Here is a 25,803-nt window from a genome sequence, read left to right on the forward strand (position 1 = left end):
ACACGCTTTTCTTGATACCGTGAGAGGAATAATTTGGTGCTACGCGCTGCGTGTATTCAACTGTAAATGCTGCGTGAACTATATAGATTTATCACCATGCGTAGATACGTCTTTAGTGCATCATCGCCCAGTCCGTCCACTCTCGGAGCCGATATCGCGTTCCACCATCTCAATCGATCCAAGACTGGGAAATCGCTTCGTAAAATCCTGAATGTAGTCGTCCTTCTCCCTCGCCGTCATGTCTAGCATAGGTCGGCCGGGAATATCCATTCCAACAAGCTGCTCCTGGGTAAGGGCAGGCCGGCTCTGCTTAGGCGGCGACGCTGGACGCCCTCCTGTAGGGATGCTATTCAGATGAACTGGCTTCTTCGGGGCCACTGGCTTAGCAGGAGGCTTCTGTGCGAGTATAGGCGGCGCGGAAGAAGAGCCAATTAAGCCATTGCCTATTGATGCAGAGCTTCGGGATTGAAAGGGAGGCTCTACTCGGGACTTTGAAACGATCAGGGGCTTCCTGGGGACTCCTGGTTGAGCCTTGTCGGCCTTGCTCCCGGTATCGGCACTGTCCGTGTACTTTCCGTAGCCCTGGGCGGTACGGGACACATTCGAGGGGCGCTGGTCTTCACTCAACAGGCTTTGAACTCGGTTCTGGATGCTAACAGCGCGAGCTACTCCAATGTTCTTCGGTGGAACCGCTGGTCCAGTGTTACCTGTAGCAACGCGCCTTCGGTATTCTGCCTGTCCGGCGGCCACACGTCGCTCTTCCTCTTGCAGTTGGAGACGTTCCATCTCGCGTCGCATTTCCGGTGTCATAGCGTCTTCGTCAATGTGGCCATCGTCACTACGGCCATCGGTCGCTTCCGAGCCTGCGATGGGAGTTAAATCTCGACGTCCAATATCCTTGCTGGGCGACGGGGTTCTCCTGCCCCCATGGTTAATCATTGGGGGGTTGGTCTCGAAGCGCTTGAAGGCATCACCGAACTTTCCAGCCAGGATGTTCTTGTTTCCAGACAAGGAGGTGAGACTCGATCGTTTGCTAGACTTGGCCCTCTCTGAATCTTCCATGCTTCTCAAGAAATCCATGTCACTGGATGGCACGCGTGCATCGTCGTCTGCCGTAGGGTCCAGGTTTGGGGATGGAACTTGTGGGGAGTACTGTGGGGACGGTTGCACCGGTCGACTAGGTGGTCGTGAAGCCGCCTCCTTTTCGCGCAAGAAGTCAAGGGTAGTGGACTCCAGGTTCGTGCTTGCTGGACGTGGACGGTTGACAGGCGGGTTCGGGCGAGCAGTAGGCTCCAGGAAGTCGGCGCGAGGGCGACCACCCTCCAGGGACGGCCGTGATGATGATGGGTGTCGCACATGGGTCGGCTGCGGTTGATAGGAAGATACTCTTGGCTTAGCCGCAGAGCGTGTGTCCTCTGAAGCCCATTGTCCCTTGGTCTGTTCAGGCTGCCTCGGCATACTAGTTGAACGAGAGTAATCTGAAGAGAGACGATGGGTGGACCGATCCACGTCCCTCGCGAAGGACTCGGACGGGGGAGTGGCCGTCATTGTACCGGTGGATACATATCTTGAGTTAGATTGAGAAGAGATGGCCTGAAGCTCGGGATTGTTGCTGATGATAGATTGGGCTCGGCTGATTTCTGGTCTGCTAGGGGGAGCAGGGTCTGATGGCGGCGTTGCGAGCGCAGGCCGATTTCCGACTGGCGTAACCGAGTGTGGTCTTGATGCTGACCTCGACTGGGAGGTGGCCGGCTGAGGTGCTGCGAATGCCGCATCAGCCAACCTTTCAGTGACTCGCTGGTTGAGGTCCGACGGGGCCGGGCCTTGTGGCGAGGTCGGTGAGTTGTCGAAATCGAAATTGGCGCCATGGTCATGTAACAATGAAAATTGATCAAGAGTAGGGAAGCGCGAGGACAGCTCGTCAAACCCGCTCTTCGGAGTGGCTTTGGAATCTAGGGCAGCGAACGGGTCGCCATCAGTCCTTCTCATTGGTGAGGGATCTTGTTTCTGCGCAGGTCTGGCTGCTGGAGACGGCGACACCGTTGGGCGGCCTCTCCTCATTGGTACGACGTCGGGGATGACCTCCTTTACCGGCGCAGCTCTCGTAAAGACGGCGCCAACAACCGGCGTCGCCTCTGTCTTGTAATCCTTAGATTGAGGGGCCTCAGTTCGTCCTGGCTCGGTGTGGGAACGACCGGCATAAATCTATGAAGAAGTCAATACCCGAATCCTGTTGTTGGACCAGACACACTTACATCATGAATTGGAATATCTTTTCCCTGCATGGCGCAACCTTCCTTTAGGACCTGGTAGATGGTAGGTCTTGCTTGCATGTTTTCTCTCAACATTGAAGCTAAGAATGTCAGCAATAGCAACCAGGCGCAAGTTGGGGATATTACCGATCAACTTCTTAAGGCGGTCGGAAAATACTGGGTGGCTCGGAAACCTGTAGCTAGCATTCAGGATAGCCAATTGGCCCTGGTCTTCGAAGGGCGTTGTATAGTAGCAGAGCTTGTACAACAAAACTCCCAGGGCCCAAATGTCTGACTTTTCGTTCATCGGTTGCTTGCGGTATACATCGATCATTTCAGGGCTTCGATACTGGAGAGTAGTGTGCTTCTGGACATCTTCGTCCATCAGACGGCATTCAACCACGGTGGTCGGGGCGGGCTTCGGGGGCGAGGCAGATCCAAAATCACACAGCTTGAAGCGCTTAACTGAGCCGTTGGAGTTAATAAGGACGTTCTCAACCTTGAGGTCACGGTGCAGCAGCGCCGGCTTGAGGTAGTGCATGCACGCGACACCCTCGGCGATATCAGTGAAGATGTTGAGGATCTCAGGCTCCGTCAGGCGATGTTGCAGCCGGGTGTTCATAAAATCGATCAGGCCGCCACCGTTACAGAACTCCATGAGCAGAAAGACCTCATAGCCGCCGTTGCCAAGTTCCGAGGCGTGGGAGTCGATATATGTGACGATGGGCCGGTGCCCCTTGAGGCGCTTCATCGTCTCGACTTCGATGCGCATGCCCCGCAAGGAATCCTTATCGGGGACGGCGACTCGCTTCAGGACAGCCAGGTCGGTGCCGTCGACGGGCTTGGGCATCTTGACGAGATATACGTGGGCAAAGCCGCCCTCGGACAGGTACTTTTGGATCACGACACGGTGGCTGCCGACCTGGATCTTGGTGCCAGGGGCGAAGGTACCGGCAGGGGCACCGGCACCCGGCGCAGGGACGGGGACGCCGTAGGGAGCATGGTGATGCTTAGGGGCGGAATGCGACGACGGGTGGTGGCCGAAGGAAGCCATCTCGGCGTCGGGGCGTCAGGGGGACGGCGTCGAGGGGGTTTTGTATGAGGATTCGAGTGAGCGTGAGCCAGGGCGTGAGCGAGAGCGTGACGGTGAGCCCGCCAGGCAGGGAGGTCGCCAAACAGCAAGCGGAGGATCGAAGGGGGCGGGGGCCAGGTCGTCGGCGTCTTTTTATCGAAACAAAGGAATGGCGCAGGCGTAAATCAAGGCATTGGCTCAAACACAATCAAGTGGTCGAGGTGTCAGGCCGGGCGCATTGTCGCATGCAGAAGCAGAGGTTAGACGAAGAAACGCATTGCCCCTTGGAGATGTTTGGGATGGAGCGTGGGCCGGGCTTGGACACTTGCCTGGAGCTCAGCCTCCCGAGACCAACTTTGGCCGGCTCCACGTTTCGGGATCGTTGGCGGGACATGTCCGGCTAAATTGCCCAGAGCGTAAGTTGGAGTGAGGAGTGAGTGAGTGAGTGCCCTCACAACCAACTTGGCAGTGAAAAAGTAACAAGTCTGCGCATGGGCCCCGACGTCATTTTTCCTACCGGTGCTCCGTACTCGCAGAGACGGTCACCTAGTCGCCAAAACGCCTCCTGTGCAGCACCAGATGCCAGCGCCTGCGTGATGCAGGGCGTTACCTAGCTTCAGGAACCGTCTCCCAAGCGACTTTTTTTATCAATGAACCGTTTTCTGTCTTATTTTTACCCTTAACCTGACAGGTCGTCTTTCCCCGGAGTCTCTCTGCCTCGAGGCTTCTTCACCCCCTAATTAGTTCACCGCCCAGCGAGACGAGCCACGTCCGCTCCGGCTCTCGTCCGAAAAACCAACGACAATCGACGGCGAGGAAACATTCAAAACCACCACAAATACAGACGCCATGGGCTAGTGACGGTTCCTGGACCTGAAAACATCGACGCATGGCCTCACAGCGCCTCACAGGGGTCATCCAGAGATCTTCATTCGCCAGCCGTCGCCACATCCAGCCCAATCTTAAACCCGGCTTTCGCATCCGTGTCCTGCCCCCGAATATCCACGGCCATGGATGAAATGCCATCCAGCGTGCGAACCAGTACCGCCCACCACCCACCACAGGGCCCTGTCCCATTCTCTCCAGATCTCTCGCTCTCCCTCCTATCGATTTCAAGGCTCCATCCGATCTGCCTGACAGCTTTTAGTTCCGCCGACAGAAAAACCAGGGTCCAGCGTTCGCCGCCCCCCGGCGTGTTGCTTGCACTCCCCCCCGTCCACATCCCCAGATCAGAACTATTTCTTCCCACACTCTCAAGACGCGCGGCTAAGTGGAAACGCACTTTGCCGCGCTTCCGTTATTCCAGAACCTTGGTGTTTCTCGTAACTACCCGGCCCGAATTGCTCCATCGTCGGGCTTGTCCGAGAGCGAACCCGACTGCCGACCTACGTCACTGGCCTCAACACGCAACACACTCATGGATTGCTGGGTCTTTTGCGGCGGTTCGTTGCTTCTCACTCCCTACTTCTGAGTTGCGTACTGTTGTTTACTGTACTGTACTGGACTCGGCTTCGCATTTGTCTGCGCTGTCAAGCCACAATAATTAAGACTTCATCGGTGAGGAGCGGAAGGTTCCGTATCACAACACCACAACTCTGTATTTAAGCACGGGAGTCAAATCGCCATGCTACTGGAACGAGCCACCTCCCACCCTCCATCACGCTCGTAGTCCGCCAGGGGTCCCCACCACCCCAGCCCTGTTTCCCTGCTGACCAGCCTGACCTCACTTCGAGGTCACGGCACTCAGCCACGAGCGAGATGCCGTCGGGTCAGGCGTCCCAACCCACTTGGTCTCCCGTGTAGCCGTATTGGCGTCGCCCATACAGAATGAGCTTGAAACTTGCCCGCTTCATCGCACATCCCATCCTGCCAGACCCGCATGAGCCCTGCAGCTCGTCAGCATTTATTAGCGACGCCGTTGCGCTCTCCTCTCCCATCCTAATTCTCACTCTTCCTCACCATTTTTCAGCTCGTAAACGATACCACCGTTGCTTTGCGCACCATTCACTACGCCTCGCGATTAGACAGTATAGCTTCCTAGAACCGCAGCCTTCCGCTCGTCACTCTTGTCGCGACAATGCCCTCCGCTTCAATGTCGACCCAGATGCCCCGCCAGCCCGCGCCCGTCGCGAACCCGGCCCGCAAACTGAGCGCCGCTCAGCCGGTTCGTCCACCTTCAGTCTCCGGCTTGGCACATCACCTTCGTCCTGCCTGCCGAGCTGCGATATAATTCAGAGCAGGTTGACTAACGTATAACACCAGCGCCCATTTCAACCCATGACTATGGAGACCCAGCCCACCGTTGGCCTTCGTGGTGGCAAGGACGGCGGTGTAAGTCTTCATTCCGAATTGCAAACATCCTCCTCTTGCTGATTTACTCTCCAGGCCATTTGCTGTGGTGTCTGCGCTGGACTTTGCTGCTTTGAGTGCTTGGATTGCTGCTGCTAATTGATGATGATGGGTTTGGGCGGTCTTTTCTTTGGCGTTTGTGAGGGGTTTAAGTACCCTGCAGGCAACTGATGTGACGATACACCTGGGCTTTCAAGGCCCGAGGCAGATCCTGGATACCTTTGGCGGCTAATGACCGCATAATGCAAATGAACCTTTTTATTGGGAATACTTGTAGTACTGGTATAACTGGTTTCTCATGAATTGATTCCCGCACGACAATTTTATTTGCTAACCCCCAAGTAAACCACCGACAGGCTGACAGCGCAGCAAGCTAGCCACCACCTTATACCACCACAGCTTCTAGGCGTTTTACCACGTCGTCGTAGAACTTCATAGATAAACGTTCCGCCACCTCGTCCGCCGTCTCATCATCTCCATCTTTTAGCCCCAGCTCCTTACCGCCGGCGAGGCACTTGCGAGTCGCTTCTTCGAACTTCTCACCCATGTCGGCACCTACGGCCGCGACCCGGTCCTCGGTGAGTAGCGCCTCGCGGACCCGGCGAACAACATCCGGCCGGCCCCGCGCCCGCCGCATCTCGATGCCAAGCACCGTCTCAACGGCCTGCCAGTGGGCTAGCTCGACAAAGATGACGCCTAAGCTGTATATATCGAAGCTTTTCTTAGAACGCTCGCGGTTGCGTTGACGGTTCGATTGCGTTCGCGGGTGTCGATACAGGTCGTGCTCGGCATCATCGCCGGGGGCGTCCGTCATTTCTTCCGAGCCGCCGGGCCGCGAGAAGTCGAAGCCCGAGAGATACGGCTGGCGGAAATCCACATGGCCGGCACGCGTACGAAAGAAGAGGATATTGTGGCTGCGCAGGCCCTTGTGTAACCAGTGCACGGCGTGCAGGTACAACAGGCAATTGCTGATGGCATGGGCAAGCTTGATCCGCTCCGTGACACGGGGCTTGCGGACTTGCGGATCCTGGAGGAGCTCGCGTAACGAGACTGGGGGAAGTGAGTGGTGTAATTTGCCGTCGACCGGGCGTTCAAAGATGAGGCCAAGTCGGCGGTCGAGAATATCCACGTCGTCGTCCGGTACGTTGGGGTCGGCCTTGTCGAAGAAGCCCAAGCAGTGGGGGGTTCGGAAGGCTTCTGGTTTGGGGCTGTGGTTGAGCAGCGCCGCTAGCTTTCGTACTCGCTCGATAGTGTCGGCCTTTGAGAGCGAACCGGGGTGCGGACCAGCGTTGTCGTAGTCTTTCCACTCAATCCATACCTGTTTCTTGCCTTCAGCCGTCTTCATCATGGCATCGCACCGCGGAGCATCGGACTCGTCGACATCAGGGTCGAGTTCGATGAGATAACGGGGCACAAATAGATTGCGCTGCTGTTCCGGGCGTGCGAGATCGAGGAACCTGGCAGCTGCCTCGTCTACGAGAGCCGGTGAGTCGGACTTCGGGTCGATAGTCTCGTTGAAGGCCTTGAACTTGGCCAACTTGGAGAGCTGTCTTAGGGCATCGGCGTTGGCTTCCCGCTCAAGCTTCGACATTGGGGATGGCCCGACAGGAGTGCCTGCATCGAGCTGAGACTTTAGTGCTAGCACGAGGTGGCTCAAGTCTGCAATCTTGTGATGGAGGAGCAAGACGCCCCGGTTGGTGTCCTGAACTGTGTGCCGAATCTCGACTTGAAGAGAGTGGTCGAGGATATTGGTCATGCTGTCATTCAGGGAGGAGAACTTGTCCAACAACACCTCGAAGCTTTCCTTGTCGAACGAAACCCATTGAAGTCTGTGAAGGCTCCCAATGGATTTGGCCTTGAACCCAGTCATGGCTTTTTTGATAAAGTCTCTCTTCCTCTCCGCCATGGGGAAGTTGGCCTGCTTGGCATCCCTTTCAGGGGCTTCCAGAATGCCATCGTCCTGAACCACTTTCAAGTTGTGGTGGCGGTGCTGGTGCTTGGTGAATTCCTCAAAGAGGCACTGCACCTGGACTAACAGATCGAGGACAGTCTGGCGGTGCAGATTAAAAATATTGGAGTTAAGGACCTTGTCCTGGTTCTTCTCGTCTAAATCAAGCAGCCCTGAAGTCTCACTCCATGCGTAGAGTCGCTGTTGCTCCATGCGGAGGCGCAGATTAAGATACCTGCACTCATTCTCGTACCCTAGGGCTGTGACGAGCAGCTGAATCCCTGGATGGTAGGACGTATTAGGACAAGCAGTAGTTAATTATGGATACGCGGGCATGGGAGGAGGGCATTGCAAGGGGATGCATCTGTGCCATGCCTCGAGCCTGAAGCCTGAGCCTCGGCCGAGTGCAATAGTGATAGCGGAGAGACATGCCTTGGATACAACTGGTGTAGACTTGCAGGCTAATGGAAGCCACACCTATGGCTAAGCCTGTGAGAGACACGGGGTCCATGGCCGGATATAGAGAGCGGATCTAATGAGCTACGGTACGCGGAGGACGGTGGTTTACACAGCCAGCCCAGGGGTTTCGGAAGAGAACAAGGCCAGGGCGGGATTGATGATCAGGAACCAACGGCCGGGGATTCGCTCACGTTTCCAGGGGAGGGGGGCAGCCTGAACGGACGACGGACCGGGGGAGGGTGTGGGCGAAGGAAGCACGGAACAGACGGGGAAGGGTTTGGCCGACGGGTTGTGGGCGGCTGAAGGATGGGCGAGCGGTTTTGGCTTGGTGAGAGGTTTTGGCGCACCGGCGTTTGTTTTATGCGGGAAATGGGCCACAGGCCGTGTGGGGGAGTGGACGTGGTGAATGACAAGGGAGGGGTTGGATCATTGGACACAGACGTGGTAGTGGGAGTCGAAGAGAAGTGTATTGGCGATTTTAATTGGGAGATGATTAAAGTGGTGCTGTAGTGAAACAAACGACTCCAAAGAGGGCATATTTTTCGAGATGCCCTGGCCCATGCCCAGGCGCGCATACGGCAAGAGATTGGAAATTGGGGGCTAGGTCTGGAGGATACGAGATGCCGTTGACTGCTCCGTACGTCTTAAGCTTACTTGGGGGCGTTGACCAACGGGATGGGTTCCGTCTCGTTGATCTGTCTCATTCTGGGAACCGTTTCGTGGCTAGTGTCACTATTTTGGGGGCCGTTAAGAGGGTCGGTCTCCTTGCTTGGGGGCGGATTGTTTCTTTTCCCCTTGGCCCCCGCGATGTTGACACGACCCGAGAAGGATTGGATTGTGTTTTCTTCCGTGGGGTGATGGCCATGTTAACCAATACATGCCCCCTGAGATGTGAAGTCCGATAAGGAATTGATTAAAATGACTGACCGAGGAAGGGTGGAAAACGAGGGACGAGAAGCAAAGGGACGAAGGAGGAAAGAGGGAATTTATTGTGACAGGGATCGGGTTGAGTTTGAAGGAGGGAGGAGGGAGGAGGAGGAAGAGGAGAGACCAACAGAGTGGAACAATGGAATAGCGGACCGACGGGAGACTGAGGGTTGAGGCCTGAGGGTTCAAGGGATCATGATATGACCATCTTCTTTGCCGGTCCGCCTGTTCACCAATACAGGCACTTGGCATCGTTTTGGGAAACGCGGACGCATGCCACCTTAATCAGGTCGTCAATCTGGACAGCCCAACGGCTGGATGTGTAAGGTTATTTTCAAGGCCGCATGGGGTTGGTGGCTTTTGCAGGGCCTCGAATTAATTGTTAAGCAGACCGCTCTTCTCAATGGGCCTGCTTCTAGAACGCCCTGCATGCCGCTTCAGCACGCACACATGACATCATGGCGGCTGCGCAACAACCACGCCAAGAGGCGCAGGAGGACCCTGAAAAACAAAACAACCATGGAGATGGCCCAAAACGCCATTGTCGGTGTAATGGAGAGTCACGATCTCGTACATGAGCCAAACGGTCAAACTCGGCGACGGGAGAGACGAAGCAAGCCGCATGCCCGGTTCGGCATGGCATGTTACACGCAGACGGAGATTCCGGTTGGGAATCTAGGCAACCACATTTCAAGCGACTAGAGTGTCCGTCTCTTTTCGTCATCAGGCCGTGGAACATCGTGGGACGCGTGGGACTGGGCCGCATCGGGACACTGGATGGCTAACATGCTAATCGCCTCGAGTGCACGGTATGCAAGACATGAGAGTTGGCGGGATACCTGGCAAACTGAGCAAGAATTTTGGAATGAGTTTGGTTGACGCTTTCTAACGACGGGGGTCCCCTGGTCAGGAAAAAAAAAGAGGCTTGATTGATGGGGTTCGTCTTATTGCAGAGTGCATTGCAAGGTGCGACGCAACCGCACAGGCTAAACCAGCCAGACTTGGCGAGGGGAGCATCCTAGAGTCGTCCCGACATCGCAGCTGACCCGCCTGGAATTACAATAGAGCGGTTGAAACCGAGAGGGGATGAGAGTGGGGAGTGTGAGACATGAGATAATGTTGAGAGTACTGCAAGCAGGAGCTGTGCAGAATGGGTGTGATGCATGGGATAGCTCGCTTGGAAGATATCAGACAGCTATCGATGACGACAGGTTGATGAATGACATCGTTACCCAATAACCATGAACATGTGAGAGTACCAAGTTGCCCTCAACTCCGGTGAATTGGAGTCGGACGCACGGCGTGTCAAGGACCGAGGGTGTGTAGAATCGAGAAGAGATGACCCAAAGGACTGGGCAAGCAGCAACAAGGAGCAACAAGACACAACGGAATACAGTGGAGAGCTCCATCGAAAAAGGCGGGATTCCCAAAGAAGGCAGTCAGCTCGCCGGCATCACGAACGGCACCTAGAGCTCTCAACCACTCACGTCCCAGCCCGACTGTCCAAGCACCGGCACCTGAGGCGCAAGCGGTCCGGATGTAGAACCGATAGATGGAGAAGAAGGCTGACATGGTCGTGGTGACAGGTATGTGGCAGGGCATGTCGCAGGGAGGTTGCAGGGGAATAGCAGAGTAGCGGTGACAGTACGTACCTGGCAGACACGCATCTGCCGTGTAGAGGCACAGGAATGGACGATTGTTTGGTCCTGGAGAAGTGAAGAGCTTCAGCCCCTTGCACTATTTGCGAGGTAAGGCCGCGTGTGGATGGGGGACAGGCTCGTTTGGTGGAGGCGCATTGAAATCGCAGTCACACGAGGGCCTGTGAATGGACGCCCACTTGGATGACCCTGTTATCAAGACACGGCAGACGAGGTGCATCCCGCCGTTTTGTCCGCTGTTTCTAGCTGGGAATGCCAAGCAACGCACCTTGCCGTGCAGCGCCGCGTACCGCACTTTGCTAGACGACAGCGCCGCTGTGGCGTACAGCAGCCAGTGAGGGCGGTGGGATTGTTGGATGGAGGGCAAAAAGTGAGGTTCCAAAGTGCAAGCAACGGGCGGCCGGATGAGGTTGTGTGGAGGAGGGGGGCTCGCACCAGACCTGACTGGCTCTCTCTGTGCGGCATAAGGCCATGCCCCCAGTGGAGATCTGGTGGATCGCTCAGTGGCGGGGTTTTGCGCGAGGAGGCGGGAGCGCTGGGCATTGGGTACCCAGGCCGGCCTTCCATTGCAGTTGCAGTGGCTGCAGACAGTGCAGAGGGTGCAGTGATGGTGGTGGCGGGGCCCTGCATTAGGTGGGCTTGCAGGGTCTGTTACTGGGGACTCTGGAGGCGGCCTTGCAAGGCTTTCCAGGGCGCTGCATACACTGCAGCGAGCTACAGGGGAGCCCCCATCTAGCAGCGCGGGCACGTCGGTGGCCCCGACACTTGACGGGCGTGCGTGCAGTGAGTGAGTTCGGGTTCGCTTCGGATCTGGGCTGTGGCATGGACACTCTTGCGATCCTTGAGTCTTGTAGCTTAACGTCAATTCACCCGCGGCTCTATGCTTGGTGATTGGATATTTGACAACGCCAGGCCAAACATCCGCGAGATGCGGGTCGGGGATTGGTCGAGATACGAAGCATCCGCCGTCGTCTTATACGCGCGCACCAGAAGTCGGCCAGGTCGGCCATGGCCGATACTATGCTACTGCGCAGTATACTGCTTCTTGGTTCCTTTGGTAGCCCCCCCTCATCTTCCTCTTGGGTCCGTTTGAAGCCCTTGGATCCTGGTGCAGGTGGCACGTTGCACTTGCAACTGGGGGTCCAGATGGCATATGCCCGCATGGCCAGTACGCCAGCAAGCAAGCACCCCCAAGGCTGGGGCTTCTCTGGAGCTAGGGCTGAAGGGCCTGAAGGTGCCATCTTCCCAGACCCGGCCCCAATCCGAGGCGGCGACTCGACGACGCCAGACAGCGCTGAGCGCAGGAAACCTCCACTCGACGTAAGGTTGTCGGCCGCCAGTGGCCAGGGCGTCCCTCAATCTGGTCGTGAGATTTGCACATCTGACGGGTTCGTGGGTGCCAGGGGTACACGTTAGTTGGGCTGGCCTGCAACACACGCCGCCCGCCGCACACCTCACGCCTCACGCCTCACGCCGCCATCCGCCTTCCCCCATCCGCCATCCGCCATCCGCCAGTTCAAGTGGAGGGAGGGGAGGGCTGCCGGGGGAAAGGCGGTAGTTGAGCCCCGACGAGATGGGTAGATGAGTTAGATGGGTTAGATGGGTCACCCACCAAGGGGGAGGTTAGGTACGCGCTGGTTGGTAGCTGCAGACTCGACTGGGCTGGGATGGAAACGAGATATTAGATGCCTCCACGTCCCCAGATCACAACTGTCTTCCACTCTCTCGTCCTCATAGAATGGCACTCACACCCACACACTCTCTCTCACACAAACACAACATACACGCTCCACCTACATATAGCCACACATCCCCGCCGCCATCTGGGATAAGCTGTGCCATTTTAACTTACTCTTTGGGTATTCCTCTCCCAACTACTGTCATCTCGTGGCTTCTATACCTACCATCCACGACTCTTATTTTTAAGTTTGAGTCCCGTCGCCTCCCGATTAGTCATTGGTTGCCGACAGAGGACCTACCCAGCAAAAGGTACCCGCAAAGTCACTGCAGGGCGCTCTGAACAAAAACAGCAACTAGCACCACCCACCCTCGGGCGCGCTTTCTTCATGAATGCCATCGTCCAGCCTCTGGGTGCCACCAACGGAACCCAGACCCTCTACTCCACGCCCACGCCATCGCCGCCGCCACTCTCTCCGTACAATTTCTACGCCGGCCTGCCCAACACTTCGTACGTCTGGTATCCGCCAGTCATGGACCACGTGCAGTCGCCCTATCTCCAGGCTCGTTCCCTGGGCAAGGACATGGACTCCTTCTCTGGGCCTGAGGATCCGCCCTCGAGCTCTGCCTCGCCCAACTCGCACATGCTCGGCCTCGACGGCCTGGCTTCGGCGGCGGCATCGCCCTCTGCCACCACCGAGGCGCGCATGAATACGCCCTCAGTCCCAGCCGCTTGTCTTGCTTGCGTGAGTTTCCCTCTTTCTCTCATTCTCTCATTCTCTCATTCTTTCATTCTCTCTTTCCCGTCCTCCCGTCCCGGCTTTCTCGCACCAATCGCACTACTAAACCATGGCCTGGGGCTCCGCATGTCCAAGTACACAAAGTTCACTAAGAAGCTGACTCAATTCTCAACTCCAGCGTGGCAAGCACCTTAAGTGTGATGGCCAGACCCCTTGCTCTCGCTGCACCAGCTCCAACACTGACTGTGTCTACGTCGCATCCCGCCGCGGTTACAAAGGCCCGCGTCGAGGAACTGCCCGCAACCCCAACAAGCGTCGTGCCTCGTCACCCGCTCGTGAGTCTTCCTCAAGCGTCGAAGGTGGCCCCATGATGCTCGGCTGCAGCAGCGGCGGTGCCATGTCATCTTCTATCGCCTCCTCCTTCAACCCCAGCATCGTCCTCCCAGAGAACAGCCCCGGCTCGCCCTTTATTGCCGCCGCCCCTTCTCCCAACTGCAACGCCATCTACCAGTCATATGGTGGCACGGTGGACACTTCCAACCTGATCCTCACTCACCACAGTACCAATGTGCCCGCCCAGGTACCAGTGCCTACCCCCAGCGAGCGATGCCTGGACTCCTTTTACCACCACTTTCACGCCGCGCACCCCTTTGTGTTGCCCAAGGAATATCTCCTTCGGATAGCTAAGGAGGGTGCCATTGCGCCTCTCCTGGCCGCTACACGCTGGCTTGGCTCGCTTTACATCGAAGCTGGCCCAACCCGAGCAAGCTTCTTCGAGGAGGCTTATCGCCTCGCCTACGAGCCTGGCCGTCCCAAGGATGGTTTCCTCGTCCAGGCCATGCTGCTTCTTATCATTGGACTTGATGGAAGCTGCCAGCAGGAAAAGGCACGGGAGATTCTTGCTGATGTCGAGCGCATCTCTGTTCAGATCGGCCTCAATACTCGACCATTTGCTTCCCTCAATGGCCGAGGCAACCCGGTGCTCGAGGAGAGTTGGCGGAGAACCTGGTGGGACCTATATGTCGTCGACGCCATGATTGCAGGAGTCCACCGTACTACCAACTTCCTTCTCTTCGACGTTGCTGCCGACGTCGCTTTGCCGTGTGAAGAGTACCAGTACCTCTCAGGCGTAAGCCCAGCCAACATCAACACCCATACCAGCTACATGTGCTAATCTGCCGATTTAGCACATACCTCAATCACTGTACCTTGAGGATATGGAAGACTGCGACTTTTCAGGCGAAGATCGGGAGTTCTCATCATTTGCCTATCGCATCCAGTGCGCTCGCAACCTGGGAAAGTTCATGAGAGTCCCTCCCATCTTCGGACCTGAGGATGAGAACCTCAGTCGCATCGAAGCACTCCTCACCAACTGGCGACTACATCTGCCCGAGGCCAAGCGCGACGCAATCTATAAGGATGGCAGACTGGACGAAATGATGTTCCAAGCACACATGATGATGCATGCGACTTCTATCCTCCTCCACCAGCCTCACTCACAACTGGACTCTTCGCCGACTCGATCAGTCAATTCATGCGCACCGCATGCATCAGTTCCATCGGGTGACTCTTTCAACGCCCACACCAAGCACACCATCCAGGCCGCCAACGAGATCAGCAAGTTGGTTACACATCGCGTGCCGCTGCTGTCACACTCACACTTCTTCGCTTGTGTCGTGACCCTCTCGTCGATTGTGCACCTTAGCAAGTGGGCGCTCTTCTTCGTCCCTCACAATGACGACAACCTCCGTCAGCAGATCCGCCTGAACATTGGAGCTCTAGCAAAGCTATCTCAAGTGTGGACCTGTGCCGACCGGGCAAGTGGCCAAGTCAAGGGGGTTGCTCAGGAGGTGTACCGTGTGAAGAAGCAATCGCAACTCACGCCTCAGTACTGGCTTGGCCTAACCCAAGAGGAGGTGATGAACAGCATCGCGACTGATGAGTCCATCATCAGTGAGATCGAGAATATGCACAACATCCCGACTATGCCAAACCTAATGGGCTGAGCCGCATGCGGGAACCTAGGAAGTCCCACACAGCTGTAAGATGATCATGGTAGCTGCATACCCGGGTGCATGGACACTAGGGTGGGGGCTGAGACGCAGGCACGACGTTACATGGAAAGGGGTGTTTTGATGGTCTATTTTGAGACATGGGAAGGATATTGATGGCTATATGAGGGACGGAGACGGATATAGACTTATGGGCCTTGAATGTATTCATGGCGACTGGCGTTTGGAATTGGGCTATAATACCAGGAAGGCTTGGTGCCGGAGACTTGGGTCATCTCATCTGGATTGATATGATAGTTGGATATGAAAAATTGCGTATTATTTTTCTACTATTGATCGTCATACCGTGTGCATGCTGAGGTGAGGGTGTGCAAGGCAGAAAGCGCGGTCCTATAGCCCTATGGCACAGTGGGGTGAAGTCAAGGAAGGACGATAGACAGACTTCCAGAGGTTGCAACTAACAATCCTACGATGTAGATGGGACGAAAATGGACTGAGTAGCCTCGTGAATAGACCGTAGAGAAGCCGAGTGCTACAAGTGCAAGGGAGTTCTCGCCAAGGGTGGGACGATCATGTCGTCGAGGATTAAACGCCTCTGAGATGGCTGCATCGTGGGAATTAACTTCGCAGGGTTTTGGGCGGGGTGGGGATGTTGGCACCGCCACATGGTGCGAGATGATACCGCAGATCTGGTAACCAAGCTACGGGGGTAGGGAAAAAGCCCCTGGTTCGCGACGCTACCTTACTCCTTGGGTTAGGAAAGCCGATCCAAGGTCCGAGAGAGAGACCGAGTTCTGGGGTGAGATGAGAGGGTGAATTACGTATTGTTCGTCAATTCATCGATGCATCAAGAGGTCGGCGATTAGCAGGGATATGGAATTTAAGGTCGGCGAGCTCAGCCCTACAGTAGTCGGCGAGGTCGATGGGATGGACGGCGACCTGGATCAGTGAACGGCGACCTGGGATCTAGCGGAGGTCGGCGAAGTGGAGGTCTGGACGATTACTGGGACCAATCACGGGGTTGTACGGGCGTTAAGATGGCCGAGACGGGAGGGGCGGCGGGGCCAATCACGGACCCCACTCGGGTACTTAGAGCCTCAGCCCTGGGGCAGCCGCGCGGAGAGCTCTCAAACGCGGCGGTACCCGTATAATTAGGTACCTACCTAAGGTACGGTAGCTTGCTACGTGGAGCCACCAAAGACCCGATAGCAGCTGCAAGCGGCGGCATGCTCAAGGCCAACGGTCGGCGGACCCGTCTGACATGCTTCAGCGCCGTTCCTTCAATTGATAGGAAGGGGAGCGAAGGAGCAAGGGAGCGAGGGAGCGAGGGAGCGAGGGAGCAAGGGAGCGGAGGGAGCGAGGGAGCAACCGGGCGGAGTGGCTGCACTGGCTTCAGAGCCTGGTCTCCGAGATGTTCGACATGGGCCAGGTAGGGCCTTCAAAAGCCCAACAGCTCCCGTGCGCGTCGTTATAGAGACATAGAGAGAGAGAGAGAGAAGAAATAGACAGAAATACAAAGGTAACTGCGTCATCGTGAGATTCAGCCCTTTCTCTAACCGATTCACCTATCGCCAATCACCACTACTTGTCATCTCCCATCCACACCAAAATTTTCCACTAGGGCATCCAATTGCCATTGCAGCACCGGAACTCGGCGCGGACTATCGGCGCCCTGGACCAACCTAGTGTCGGTGGCCTCTTACTACAGCGCTTCGTGGCTTTGTGAGCCAAACAACACGCTGCGTTGCCCCCTCATCTAGTGTGTGGCTTCCCGTGTTGCATTCCAGACTGAGCGACACAGCCAGCCTCACAGCTCGCCTCACAGCTCCAATCTTTCAGCTCGGAGACTCGGCACCCTCCCTGAACCTGGGGGCTTTTTTATTGTATTTAGCTCTCACCCTCCCCGCCCCGCCTGTCTCTTTTTCTTGTTTTCTCTTGAGACTATGCACGCGAACGAGCAGTATTATCTGATGGAAAACATGGACCGCGAGATGGATCTGGAACAGCGCCCCGTCGCCGAGAAGCACCTCCTCAACACCACCGTCAAGAACCTAACATGGCGCGGCGTCACCGTCACAGTCAAGGACCGCGAGTCAACAGAGCTCAAGCCGATTGTGAACAATGTCGAGGGTGTTGTTGAAGCGGGTAAGTGAACTGCTCCTTGTACATTTTTGGGGCTCGAAACATGGCGCTGACTTGATATGTAGGTGAGATTTGCGCCCTCATGGGCCCCTCTGGCTGCGGAAAGACGACGCTTTTGAATGTGCTCGCTCGCCGACCAACCAATGCCAGCAGTGTCGAGTCCGAGGTCTTCATCAACGGAAGTAGCCTGTCGCTCAACCAGTTCCGAGAGATTTCGTGCTTTGTTGAGCAGGAAGATGCCCTGATCGGCTCTCTGACCGTCCGCGAGACGCTTCAGTTCTCATCCCGCCTTGCGAGCACCAGGTGAGATGGCCTCGCAGACGCAACGTCTACCATGCCCGCAACTCGTCCTGACCACGCAAACCCGTTAGTTCCCTCCCCAAGCAAGAGCGCCTTGTCCGCATCAACGGCCTCCTGGAGTCCTTTGGTCTCGTCGAGCAGGCCAACACCATCATCGGCACGCCCATCCGCAAGGGCATCTCGGGCGGCCAGAAGCGCCGCGTCGGCGTCGCCAGCCAGCTCATCACCAGCCCGAAGCTGCTCTTCCTGGACGAGCCCACCAGTGGCCTCGACTCGGCGGCCAGCTTCGAGGTGGTCAACTACTTGCGCCAGGTGGCCCGCCGCAACAACCTCATCGTCGTCTGCTCCATCCACCAGCCCTCCACCTCCACCTTCAACCTGTTCGACAAGCTGCTGCTGCTGTCCGCCGGCCGGCCGCACTACTTTGGCCGCGTGGACGCCGTCGCCGAGTACTACGCCGAGGCCGGCGCCGCGCTGCCGCAGTACGTGAACCCGGCCGAGCATCTGCTCGAGATGATCAATATCGACTTCGCCCACGACAAGGCCGCCGCGGCCCTGCGCCTGGACAAGATGCAGGCGGCGTGGAATTCGTCGCGACAGGCCGGCGAGATCAGCGCCCGCATCGCGAGTGCGGAAGCGTCAGGCGGCCGCTTTGCCATCGAGACGGTCGACAAGCGGCCGAGCATGCCCAGTCTCACCCTGACGCTGCTCCACCGCAGCTTCATCAAGAGCTATCGCGACGTCGTGGCGTACGGCATCCGCGTGGCCATGTACCTCGGCCTAGCCATCATGATGGGCACCGTCTGGCTGCGCCTGGATCCCACCCAGGAGTCGATCCAGCCCTTCACCAACGCAATCTTCTTCGGGTCTGCCTTTATGAGCTTCATGGCCGTCGCCTACGTGCCGGCTTTCATCGAGGACCGCCTGCAGTACGTCAAGGAGCACCACAACGGACTCTATAACGCCGAGGAGCTGATCCTGTCCAACTTCTTGATCGGGATCCCCTACCTGTTCCTCATCGCCGTGCTCTTCTCCGTCATCTCGTATTGGCTGTCCAACTTCCAGCCCACCGCCGAAGCCTTCTTCACCTGGGTCATGTGGCTGTTCCTGGACCTGCTGGCCGCCGAGTCGCTGGTCGTCTTCATGACGTCGCTGTTCCCCAACTTTGTCATCTCGCTGGCGCTGGTGGCCTTTGCCAACGGCCTGTGGATGTCCGTCGGTGGCTTCATGGTGCCGCCGACCATCCTCAACGCCTTCTACAAGTACGTCTTCCACTACTGGGACTACCAGAAGTACGTCTTCCAGGGTATGATGGTCAACGAGTTTGCCAACCGCGTGTATGACTGTGGAAAGGACTGCCGCTGCATGTTCGACTCGCCGCTCGCCGACCAGTGCAAGATCGACGGCCAGGCGGTGCTAGATCAGTACGGCTACAAGCCAGGACATATGGGACAGGATGTTGGCATCATGCTTGCCATCATTGCTGGATATCGGCTGGCTTCTTGGGCTGTTCTTAGGATTCAGAAGTGAGGGGCACTCGAATGCAGGTAATAATAATTTGTTATGATACAGGGTAATTAGAATGGATTAGAGGATTGGGATTTGGATAGTTGGGGTGTTACATAGATTGGACATTCTGAATATATTTCATGACGAACCTGTCCTCGTTAAGCGATTCAATGGATATTCATTCGACTAGACGGCTATACAGTACTACGGTTGTTGTACATCAGGTGCCCCAGTGTAATTTTCTAAGCTATCCTTGGCCTATCCCACCGGAATTCTAAACTCGTACATCCCCAGATCTGTCCGGAATTTACACTTCTCACAAAGATAAGAGCCGTCATATTCACCCTGAGGCAGCTTGCTTCGAGGATTAATCAATAATAATGCAAGTTTGAAGAGAAGAGTTTGAAACACGAAGCAGCTATCTCAGATCACCGTCAAGGCAGCATATACTTCTGATAATTCAAACCCGTTTTGGTAGGTTGCCGGTTTAACAGGGGTTGGACATGTTGCTCAAGTCGGTCGGGATGACGCCTGCCTCAACGGCAGCTATAAGCAGTTAGCTATATTGACCTTCAAATGTGAATGTATTTGACTTACCTTTGTAGGACCATCGATAGTCGTCGCCCAAGTTAGTCTTCCAGGTCCAGAAGACCCAGCCGAGAGTTGTCGACTCATACGCATGAACCTGGGCAGCGAACCACTTGGAGTAGAAGTCCTTCTGGGTGGACGGGCTCCACTCATCGGTACCCTCCACATTATCGGGGACAGCGAGACTCCACTCGCCGACAATCGAGGGGCCATTAGAGTTACGGTCGTCGCTGCAGGAGGTCGAGATGTACGAATCGTGGGAGACCTCAACGGCCGTGTCCCACTTGAGGTAGCGGTGGTCATCGAAGGCAGTGAAGCTAGTGTCGTCGAGGTGCTCCACGGGGTTGCCACTGCCCCAGAGGGAGCTCATCATCTGAATGTGGAGGCGATCGTTGGACTTGACATTGAGGTTGTCTTCGACGGTGCGGATGGCCTTTGCTAGAGTAAGCGGTGGTTCGTATTGGTCTTAGTGAATACACACCTTGTAGGCATCGGGGTAGTACGAAGAACGCAGCGTATCAACGGCGTTGTCCCAGTTGAGCGGCTCGTTGACGAGCTCGATCATGCCGACATTTCGGTATTCGTTGGTAGTGTGGACAATGTTGACAATCCACTCTAGCCACTCGATGGCGCGGCCGTAGTTGTAGTCGTTGTAGAAGCCAACTGTGTCAGCGTACTGACCAGTGAATGGCTGCCTCGTTTGTTGAGCACCCGGGGCACCATGAAGACTACATTGTATTAGCAGGGGAAGACGTTTCAAAAGGGTAATACAGACTCGAGGATGATGTAGAAGCCCCTGTCACTGGCCCAACCAACGAACTCAGTCAGGTAGTCTAATCCACCCTGTGGAATGGTTAGTCGACGCATGAAAGGAACTGACAGCATTAATCACCTTGGGGAAATGTTCAGAGCTGTCCACTAGCGACTCCTTGAGCCAGTATCCCAGGGGAATTCGAATGGTGTTGAGGCCATAGTTGACCATGTCGTTCAGATCCGACTCATTAATGAACCTCCTCCAGTGAGCCTGAAAATTGGTGTCGGCGGTATCCTGGCCGTTGTTCATGACACAGTCAAACTCGGAGTTCTGGTTTGCACATCCTATGGCAGCCCACTCCGACGAAGAGATCCAGGGCTCAAAGACGAAGAGGGAACCCAGGTTCACACCGCGGATCTTCCCGGAACCTGGGAGCCATCGTTTGTCAACGCCTTCCTGTCCTGGGGGAGGGAATAGTCCGAGGCTGCGTTTGTCAACGGCAGCAGCAGAGCCATCGCTAGGGAGCCAAGCTTGAGCGGATGAAGCGAAGGCTGCAATAGCAACCAGCAATGAAGATGTAAGCATCGTAAGGATGTCGAGTAGCCTGTACTCGAGGAATAGTGAAAAGGAATGGATGAACGTGAATGACAGCGAACAGAATAGATAAAGGAAGAGACTGAAGAAGATGTCACAAGATGTGATGGCTTGAAGCGAAATAGAACTGGGGAGAAGACGAAGCGCTAGCTTTATACATGGCATCGAGGCATAGCGAAGCTACGGCTCATCAGCCCCAATGACGGCAGGATGTGTATAGGGCAAATTGAATGGCACAGGGTGACTTTCATGTTTCGGAAACGGCCTGATTTGGGAAGACCGTGTACAAACGCAGTAGATCTTATTTCGGTATCCCGGTCTCTTAGAATCCTTCGATGGTGGGGGTGGCTTAGGGTTCCTAGTTCAGGATGACGAGGTTTCAGAGCGCAAGTCATGGAGAAGCTCCTTGCAGCGCCTGCTCCTTTGGGTAGACGGAATCACATGGCGGTTCTTATTGTCAGGCCGGATTTCATGAAGCCAATCAGGATAAGCAACTAATCGGTGAATATCAAGTCTGTTCACTGGGCGAGTATTCGGGCGTGGGGAAGAGGTGCCATGATCTGTTTGGTTGACAGCTTGGGAGACAAGCAGGGTTCCGGTAGTAAAGTGTTCGAGGTAAGTGAGTTGACCTCCATACGCACACCAGTTTATAGCCGCTGCAGCATGGTTCGGCCGATGTTGGACCTGCTTTATTGTGCTTAGTAGCGGCGACATCTCGGGGCCGGGGGAGTTGCGCGCCGGCCCAATGTCGACGCTGGTGAGGCCGGGACGTGCCGAGCTGCATGTGGAAACTACCTCACAAGGCGGAATCTTGGCGCCCAGTTAGGCATGAACCAACTTGGAATGAGGTCTGCAAATGTTTGTTTCATTTATAGAGGGGCTGACATGATTCCGGCAGCTGTTAGGGGGTAGCGGCATGGCGTGCGGGCCTTGTCTGAGGTACGGTGCATGGTGGTCTCAGAAGGATTGTGTGGGTCACATGCATTTCGTCGACTGTCTCGCCTAGTGCTGCGAGGCGCACAGTCACGTGAGGATAGGCATTGCTGGGCCAGCGATAAGCCACCCCAGACCCCCACTTAGCGGCAAGCTAACAAGCCACAACCGAGCTACCTGGCAAACGGCTGCACCAAAGTCCCATCCACTAGCCACAGTCGCCACAGCTCGCGCCACAGAATGCGTTGTCCGACCAGGGTCCTGCCCGTCACCCCGCAACCAGACATGAGCACTGGGGCCGAAGGCTCCTTCCCCGTCTGCTCATGAACCCTTCGACGTAACGCTCCAGAAGATACGTCGTGCTTCAATATTTCTCCAAGCACAAGCAAAAGTCCCATTCTCACCGATCTTCGACTTCAACGCCGCTGGAATCCTCCCCGAATCAAGATGCGTCCGCTCTGGTGGATAGCCTAAGACATCTTCCGACGCCAACCCAAACACTCGCCCAACTTCTGCATACCGCTCCGTCACTTATCCTCCTCCCATCTCCAAAAGGCCACACACATACACACGCCACAGCATTCCGGCTTCCATCCGCGACGAACCCCGAATTCCTCCCTTTGCCCCACGATTATCGAGAGACATCCTCGTCGGGATTGACTTAGACACTGCGGCCGTCCCGTCGTCGCCGTCATGGCGCCGACTCCAGCAGAGCAACTCTCCGCCCCGGGTGCGGTGAGTTATGACTCGGAAACGATGGTAGTTGGTGATGGAACCTGGGACTTCTCCAAGAACACCTTTCTGCTGCCCAATTTGCAGGGCCTCAACTTTGAAACCATGCGGTACAATGGTATGCTTCGCATTGAGCTCGCGTATCTTGATGGAATACTAATAGTTTGTGCAGGCATGGGAAACAGATTTTCCTCGATCCCCCAATACCACTCGCTAATTGCAGCCCACGCTGTAATGGGCGCTCTAATATTCCTCCTCCTTATCCCCTTTTCCGTCATGACAGCGAGGTTTTACTCGCATCGTCCCGGATTTGCTGTCAAATACCACGCTCAGATCAACATCCTAGCTGGTATCATGCTGCTGGCCGTGTTCCTCTTGGGCTACTTTGCCGTCGGACCCGAGAGAAGCTTGACCAACCCGCATCATGGCATCGGTGTTGCCATTTTCGCCATGTTTATCCTTCAAATCGTTGGAGGCCGATTGGTCCGCCACATCACAAAGTCCCGATCTTTGCGCATCATGATCCACCAATGGTGTGGCCGAGCTATTGCACTTTTGGGCATTACCCAAGTCCCACTTGGGCTCACCCTCTACGGCTCTCCCAAATATCTCTTTATCCTCTACGCTGTCTGGATGAGCTTCCTGCTCGTCGTCTACTTCATTCTGAGCTACCAGTCTGAGGGCCGACGGGAGTTCTATATGAGTGGCGCACGCTCTGCCCACACCGAGACAACCCGTACTAGAGTTACGGAATCCGAGTATTTTGCATCCGACGTCAAGCCTGAGGAACATGGCGGCAAAGCTAAATGGCTAGGCCCTCTCGCAGCCGGCGCTGGTTTATGGGCCCTGACCCGAGGACGAAACAAGAATAGGGAGCGCAGTCGCAGTCGATCTCGATCTCGGTCTGTTGACCGTAGTCGTGCACCAGAAGTCCTTGCCTCAAGACGCGGCTCTGCCAGTTATCTATCTGATAAGTATTCCGAACTTCCACCACAGAAGACCAGCGGTGGCGGTGGATTCATGAAGATCCTGGGCGGCGCTGCAGCGGCGATCGGTGCTGGGAAATTGGTTTCTGGCCTCATGAAAAAGAGAGACCAACGGCGGGATGACGAATACTCTGCCGTTTCTACCGAAACGCCCCAACGATATCGATCAACTCGTGGCGCCCCGACGATGACTGACTTCACCAGCGAGGTGACACAGACAACTCGACACGAACCGGACATGACCCAAACCTCTCTCAACCCACCCGCTAGAAACCCAGCCACGACAATCATGAGTAGGAGCGAAGTTGACTCGAGAATGGACTCAAGATTGGATTCGAGATTGGACTCGAGGTTGGATTCCAGATTGGACTCGAGATTGAGCTCTCAACCACCGACAACACCACGACGTGCAACGCACGCCAACCGGTTTTCGAGGCGAAGTTTCGAAGAATCCGATTACTCGTCTTACGTGAGCCCATCCCGAAAGCCGCAAGAGGAGCGTCCTAGCGGTGGTGGTATTGCGAAGGGCTTCCTAGGTGGCCTTGGTATGGGTTGGTTTGCAAAGAAGTTGGCTGATCGAAAAGCCCAAAAGGAGGAGCAGCGACTGAGAGACGAGGAAGACCTGAGATCTGGCACATCTGTTTCTAGGTTTACTGGTGATGGATATCAGTCGCCAACCAAGAAACCCGCCCGCCGACCCCCGCCTCAACGACGCCAGACAGGTTATGCTCGCGACACAGTCTTATCTTCCGAGATGACTGAATCAAGATTGACCGAATCAAGTGTTGAACCCCGTCCGCACCGAGGGCCATACATGGCCCATACAGATCTCAGCACCCTTCCCCCGAGCACCTTGCCGCCAAGCACCCTACCACCGAGCACTCTGCTACCTAGTACCATACCACCTAGTACTATGCCGCCTAGCGCGCTACTGCCGGTTGCAAGTGGTAATACTTCTAGGTCAAGGCAGGACGTTGAACATGTGTCAATGCCGCTGATGCCTTCAGACCCGCAAGGTATTCTGGCTGTTGGTGGATCCGAAAACTCTGGTAACTCGCCGGGCTCCCGTCCCCAACGATCTCGGCAAGGAAGAGCCCCGGCATTGGGTGGAGCCATGGCTACTGAAAGCGATCTACCTCATCCAGAGGACAGAGTGCGATATGCCTCGCCTGCGAGTCTGAGCGTCAAGTTGAAGGTTCATGACGACCGCGATCGAAACGTAACCCTTCGCCGGCTCACTGAGGAAGAGGCGATCAAGGCAAGAGGTCGCAGAGAATCCGAGAGCAGCATTTCGGGACTGGAGTCGCCTTCCTATGGGCGTCGACGATACCGACGAGACGAGAGTCAAAGGAGGGCCGAGTCGGCTGCTGAACGGAGAGCAGAGGAGGATGAGCGCCTAGCAACTTTGTCGCCACCAAACCCGGCCTTTGCGAAGACTCGTCGAGGCAAGGACTCAGCCTACTACTCTGGGCAGCAGCCACAGGGAGGACCCTCCAGCTCTGGCCCCCCTCCTCCTGCCACCCCGTCGGGAGTTCAGACTGTGTCAAGCATTGTCAGTATGGATGGTGCTGGCACCTGGAGCGCTATGACTCCATCCCCACCTGGACCGGACAAGCCTACACCAGCTGGATCTGCGGCCGCCGATAACCGGAGACGACGACGACAAGAACGAAGACGGCCTAGTGAAACGAGCAGGCCCCCTGCAGGAGCGGACATGTTTGATTAGAGAGTCTACGCTTGCGTGGTATGTCATGGTGGACTGAATCTGTCAAACACTCTCTACTCCCGTCGTAGTTTCACGGTGATTATTTATCTTCTCGCTTTTCACGTGCCCTCAAGGGCTGGGGCAACCTGGGGACGGGATACTGGTGCTGCATGGCGTTTCGGATACTTGGTGGCATTTTGTTGCATTTCGCGCTCAATCTCGATTTTCGATGTTAGACATGAACGGACACTGAGACGTCTCGATGAATGAATCTTTGGACCCAAGAAAGAAGATCAAGCAGGCAAAGGACTGAAGAAAGAATTAAGCAACTAAGAGTAGAAGATTGAATTGAATAATGTGGCTTGCTTCTTGACTTATGGTGTGTTCGGTGTGACATGATGCGTGTAGAGTAACTTGCTAGTGGAAGGGAAAGCTACAGTGGGCCCGTCCTTCCTGACATCATCTC

General features: G+C 55.8%; 10 protein-coding genes across 10 annotated transcripts; 6 read left to right on the top strand and 4 right to left on the bottom strand.

The window, feature by feature from the left end:
* Positions 1-120: 120 nt before the first annotated feature.
* Positions 121-3,306, bottom strand: BGZ61DRAFT_354173 (uncharacterized protein; the record flags this gene model as incomplete). The annotated part of the gene is made up of 3 exons (XM_046240592.1): positions 121-2,205; positions 2,256-2,353; positions 2,400-3,306. The coding sequence occupies 3 exons, from the start codon at positions 3,304-3,306 to the stop codon at positions 121-123; spliced, it is 3,090 nt and encodes a 1,029-aa protein (XP_046103259.1).
* A 616-nt stretch (positions 3,307-3,922) lies between these two features.
* BGZ61DRAFT_453845 (uncharacterized protein) lies at positions 3,923-4,872 on the top strand (the record flags this gene model as incomplete). The annotated part of the gene is made up of 1 exon (XM_046246126.1): positions 3,923-4,872. Exon 1 carries the CDS (start codon positions 4,335-4,337, stop codon positions 4,869-4,871), a length of 537 nt encoding a protein of 178 aa, XP_046103260.1. The 5' UTR covers positions 3,923-4,334.
* Positions 4,873-5,401: 529 nt separating this feature from the next.
* On the top strand, positions 5,402-5,772 carry BGZ61DRAFT_533565 (uncharacterized protein; the record flags this gene model as incomplete). The annotated part of the gene is made up of 3 exons (XM_046254028.1): positions 5,402-5,488; positions 5,587-5,655; positions 5,710-5,772. 3 exons carry the CDS (start codon positions 5,402-5,404, stop codon positions 5,770-5,772), a joined length of 219 nt encoding a protein of 72 aa, XP_046103261.1.
* Positions 5,773-5,955: 183 nt separating this feature from the next.
* Positions 5,956-8,422, bottom strand: BGZ61DRAFT_506909 (prion-inhibition and propagation-domain-containing protein). The gene is made up of 2 exons (XM_046251884.1): positions 8,054-8,422; positions 5,956-7,902 (listed from the first exon to the last, which is right to left on the bottom strand). The coding sequence occupies exons 1-2, from the start codon at positions 8,130-8,132 to the stop codon at positions 6,059-6,061; spliced, it is 1,923 nt and encodes a 640-aa protein (XP_046103262.1). The 5' UTR covers positions 8,133-8,422; the 3' UTR covers positions 5,956-6,058.
* Positions 8,423-11,673: 3,251 nt separating this feature from the next.
* On the top strand, positions 11,674-12,081 carry BGZ61DRAFT_533567 (uncharacterized protein; the record flags this gene model as incomplete). Its single annotated transcript, XM_046254029.1, has 1 exon — positions 11,674-12,081. One exon carries the CDS (start codon positions 11,674-11,676, stop codon positions 12,079-12,081), a length of 408 nt encoding a protein of 135 aa, XP_046103263.1.
* Positions 12,082-12,986: 905 nt separating this feature from the next.
* Positions 12,987-15,088, top strand: BGZ61DRAFT_354119 (uncharacterized protein; the record flags this gene model as incomplete). Its single annotated transcript, XM_046240585.1, has 3 exons — positions 12,987-13,088; positions 13,261-14,211; positions 14,270-15,088. 3 exons carry the CDS (start codon positions 12,987-12,989, stop codon positions 15,086-15,088), a joined length of 1,872 nt encoding a protein of 623 aa, XP_046103264.1.
* A 1,997-nt stretch (positions 15,089-17,085) lies between these two features.
* BGZ61DRAFT_354563 (P-loop containing nucleoside triphosphate hydrolase protein) lies at positions 17,086-19,066 on the top strand (the record flags this gene model as incomplete). Its single annotated transcript, XM_046240626.1, has 3 exons — positions 17,086-17,239; positions 17,302-17,539; positions 17,608-19,066. The coding sequence occupies 3 exons, from the start codon at positions 17,086-17,088 to the stop codon at positions 19,064-19,066; spliced, it is 1,851 nt and encodes a 616-aa protein (XP_046103265.1).
* A 170-nt stretch (positions 19,067-19,236) lies between these two features.
* BGZ61DRAFT_392425 (glycoside hydrolase superfamily) lies at positions 19,237-20,990 on the bottom strand. Its single transcript, XM_046242845.1, has 5 exons — positions 20,526-20,990; positions 20,409-20,476; positions 20,115-20,361; positions 19,643-20,066; positions 19,237-19,591 (listed from the first exon to the last, which is right to left on the bottom strand). The coding sequence occupies exons 1-5, from the start codon at positions 20,970-20,972 to the stop codon at positions 19,533-19,535; spliced, it is 1,245 nt and encodes a 414-aa protein (XP_046103266.1). The 5' UTR covers positions 20,973-20,990; the 3' UTR covers positions 19,237-19,532.
* On the bottom strand, positions 20,989-21,449 carry BGZ61DRAFT_453856 (uncharacterized protein; the record flags this gene model as incomplete). The annotated part of the gene is made up of 1 exon (XM_046246127.1): positions 20,989-21,449. A coding segment is annotated over exon 1 (215 nt), but the record flags the coding sequence as incomplete, so codon positions are not given.
* Positions 21,450-22,216: 767 nt separating this feature from the next.
* On the top strand, positions 22,217-25,701 carry BGZ61DRAFT_453858 (uncharacterized protein). The gene is made up of 2 exons (XM_046246128.1): positions 22,217-22,764; positions 22,819-25,701. The coding sequence occupies exons 1-2, from the start codon at positions 22,608-22,610 to the stop codon at positions 25,356-25,358; spliced, it is 2,697 nt and encodes an 898-aa protein (XP_046103268.1). The 5' UTR covers positions 22,217-22,607; the 3' UTR covers positions 25,359-25,701.
* The last annotated feature ends 102 nt before the right edge of the window (positions 25,702-25,803 follow it).

This window comes from Ilyonectria robusta, assembly GCF_021365365.1.
Source record: "Ilyonectria robusta strain PMI_751 chromosome Unknown BGZ61scaffold_12, whole genome shotgun sequence".
Classification (NCBI taxonomy): domain Eukaryota; kingdom Fungi; phylum Ascomycota; class Sordariomycetes; order Hypocreales; family Nectriaceae; genus Ilyonectria; species Ilyonectria robusta.

Bases quoted from the DNA above. Each gene is read 5' to 3' on its own strand.
- BGZ61DRAFT_506909 (XM_046251884.1), bottom strand. From the start codon at position 8,132: ATGGACCCCGTGTCTCTCACAGGCTTAGCCATAGGTGTGGCTTCCATT. The intron at 7,903-8,053 runs GCATGTCTCTCC...CCTACCATCCAG, and splicing joins CTACACCAGTTGTATCCAAG to GGATTCAGCTGCTCGTCACA.
- BGZ61DRAFT_392425 (XM_046242845.1), bottom strand. From the start codon at position 20,972: ATGCTTACATCTTCATTGCTGGTTGCTATTGCAGCCTTCGCTTCATCC. The intron at 20,477-20,525 runs GTGATTAATGCT...ACCATTCCACAG, and splicing joins GCTCTGAACATTTCCCCAAG to GGTGGATTAGACTACCTGAC. The intron at 19,592-19,642 runs GTAAGTCAAATA...AACTGCTTATAG, and splicing joins CTATCGATGGTCCTACAAAG to CTGCCGTTGAGGCAGGCGTC.
- BGZ61DRAFT_453858 (XM_046246128.1), top strand. From the start codon at position 22,608: ATGGCGCCGACTCCAGCAGAGCAACTCTCCGCCCCGGGTGCGGTGAGT. The intron at 22,765-22,818 runs GTATGCTTCGCA...TAGTTTGTGCAG, and splicing joins TGAAACCATGCGGTACAATG to GCATGGGAAACAGATTTTCC.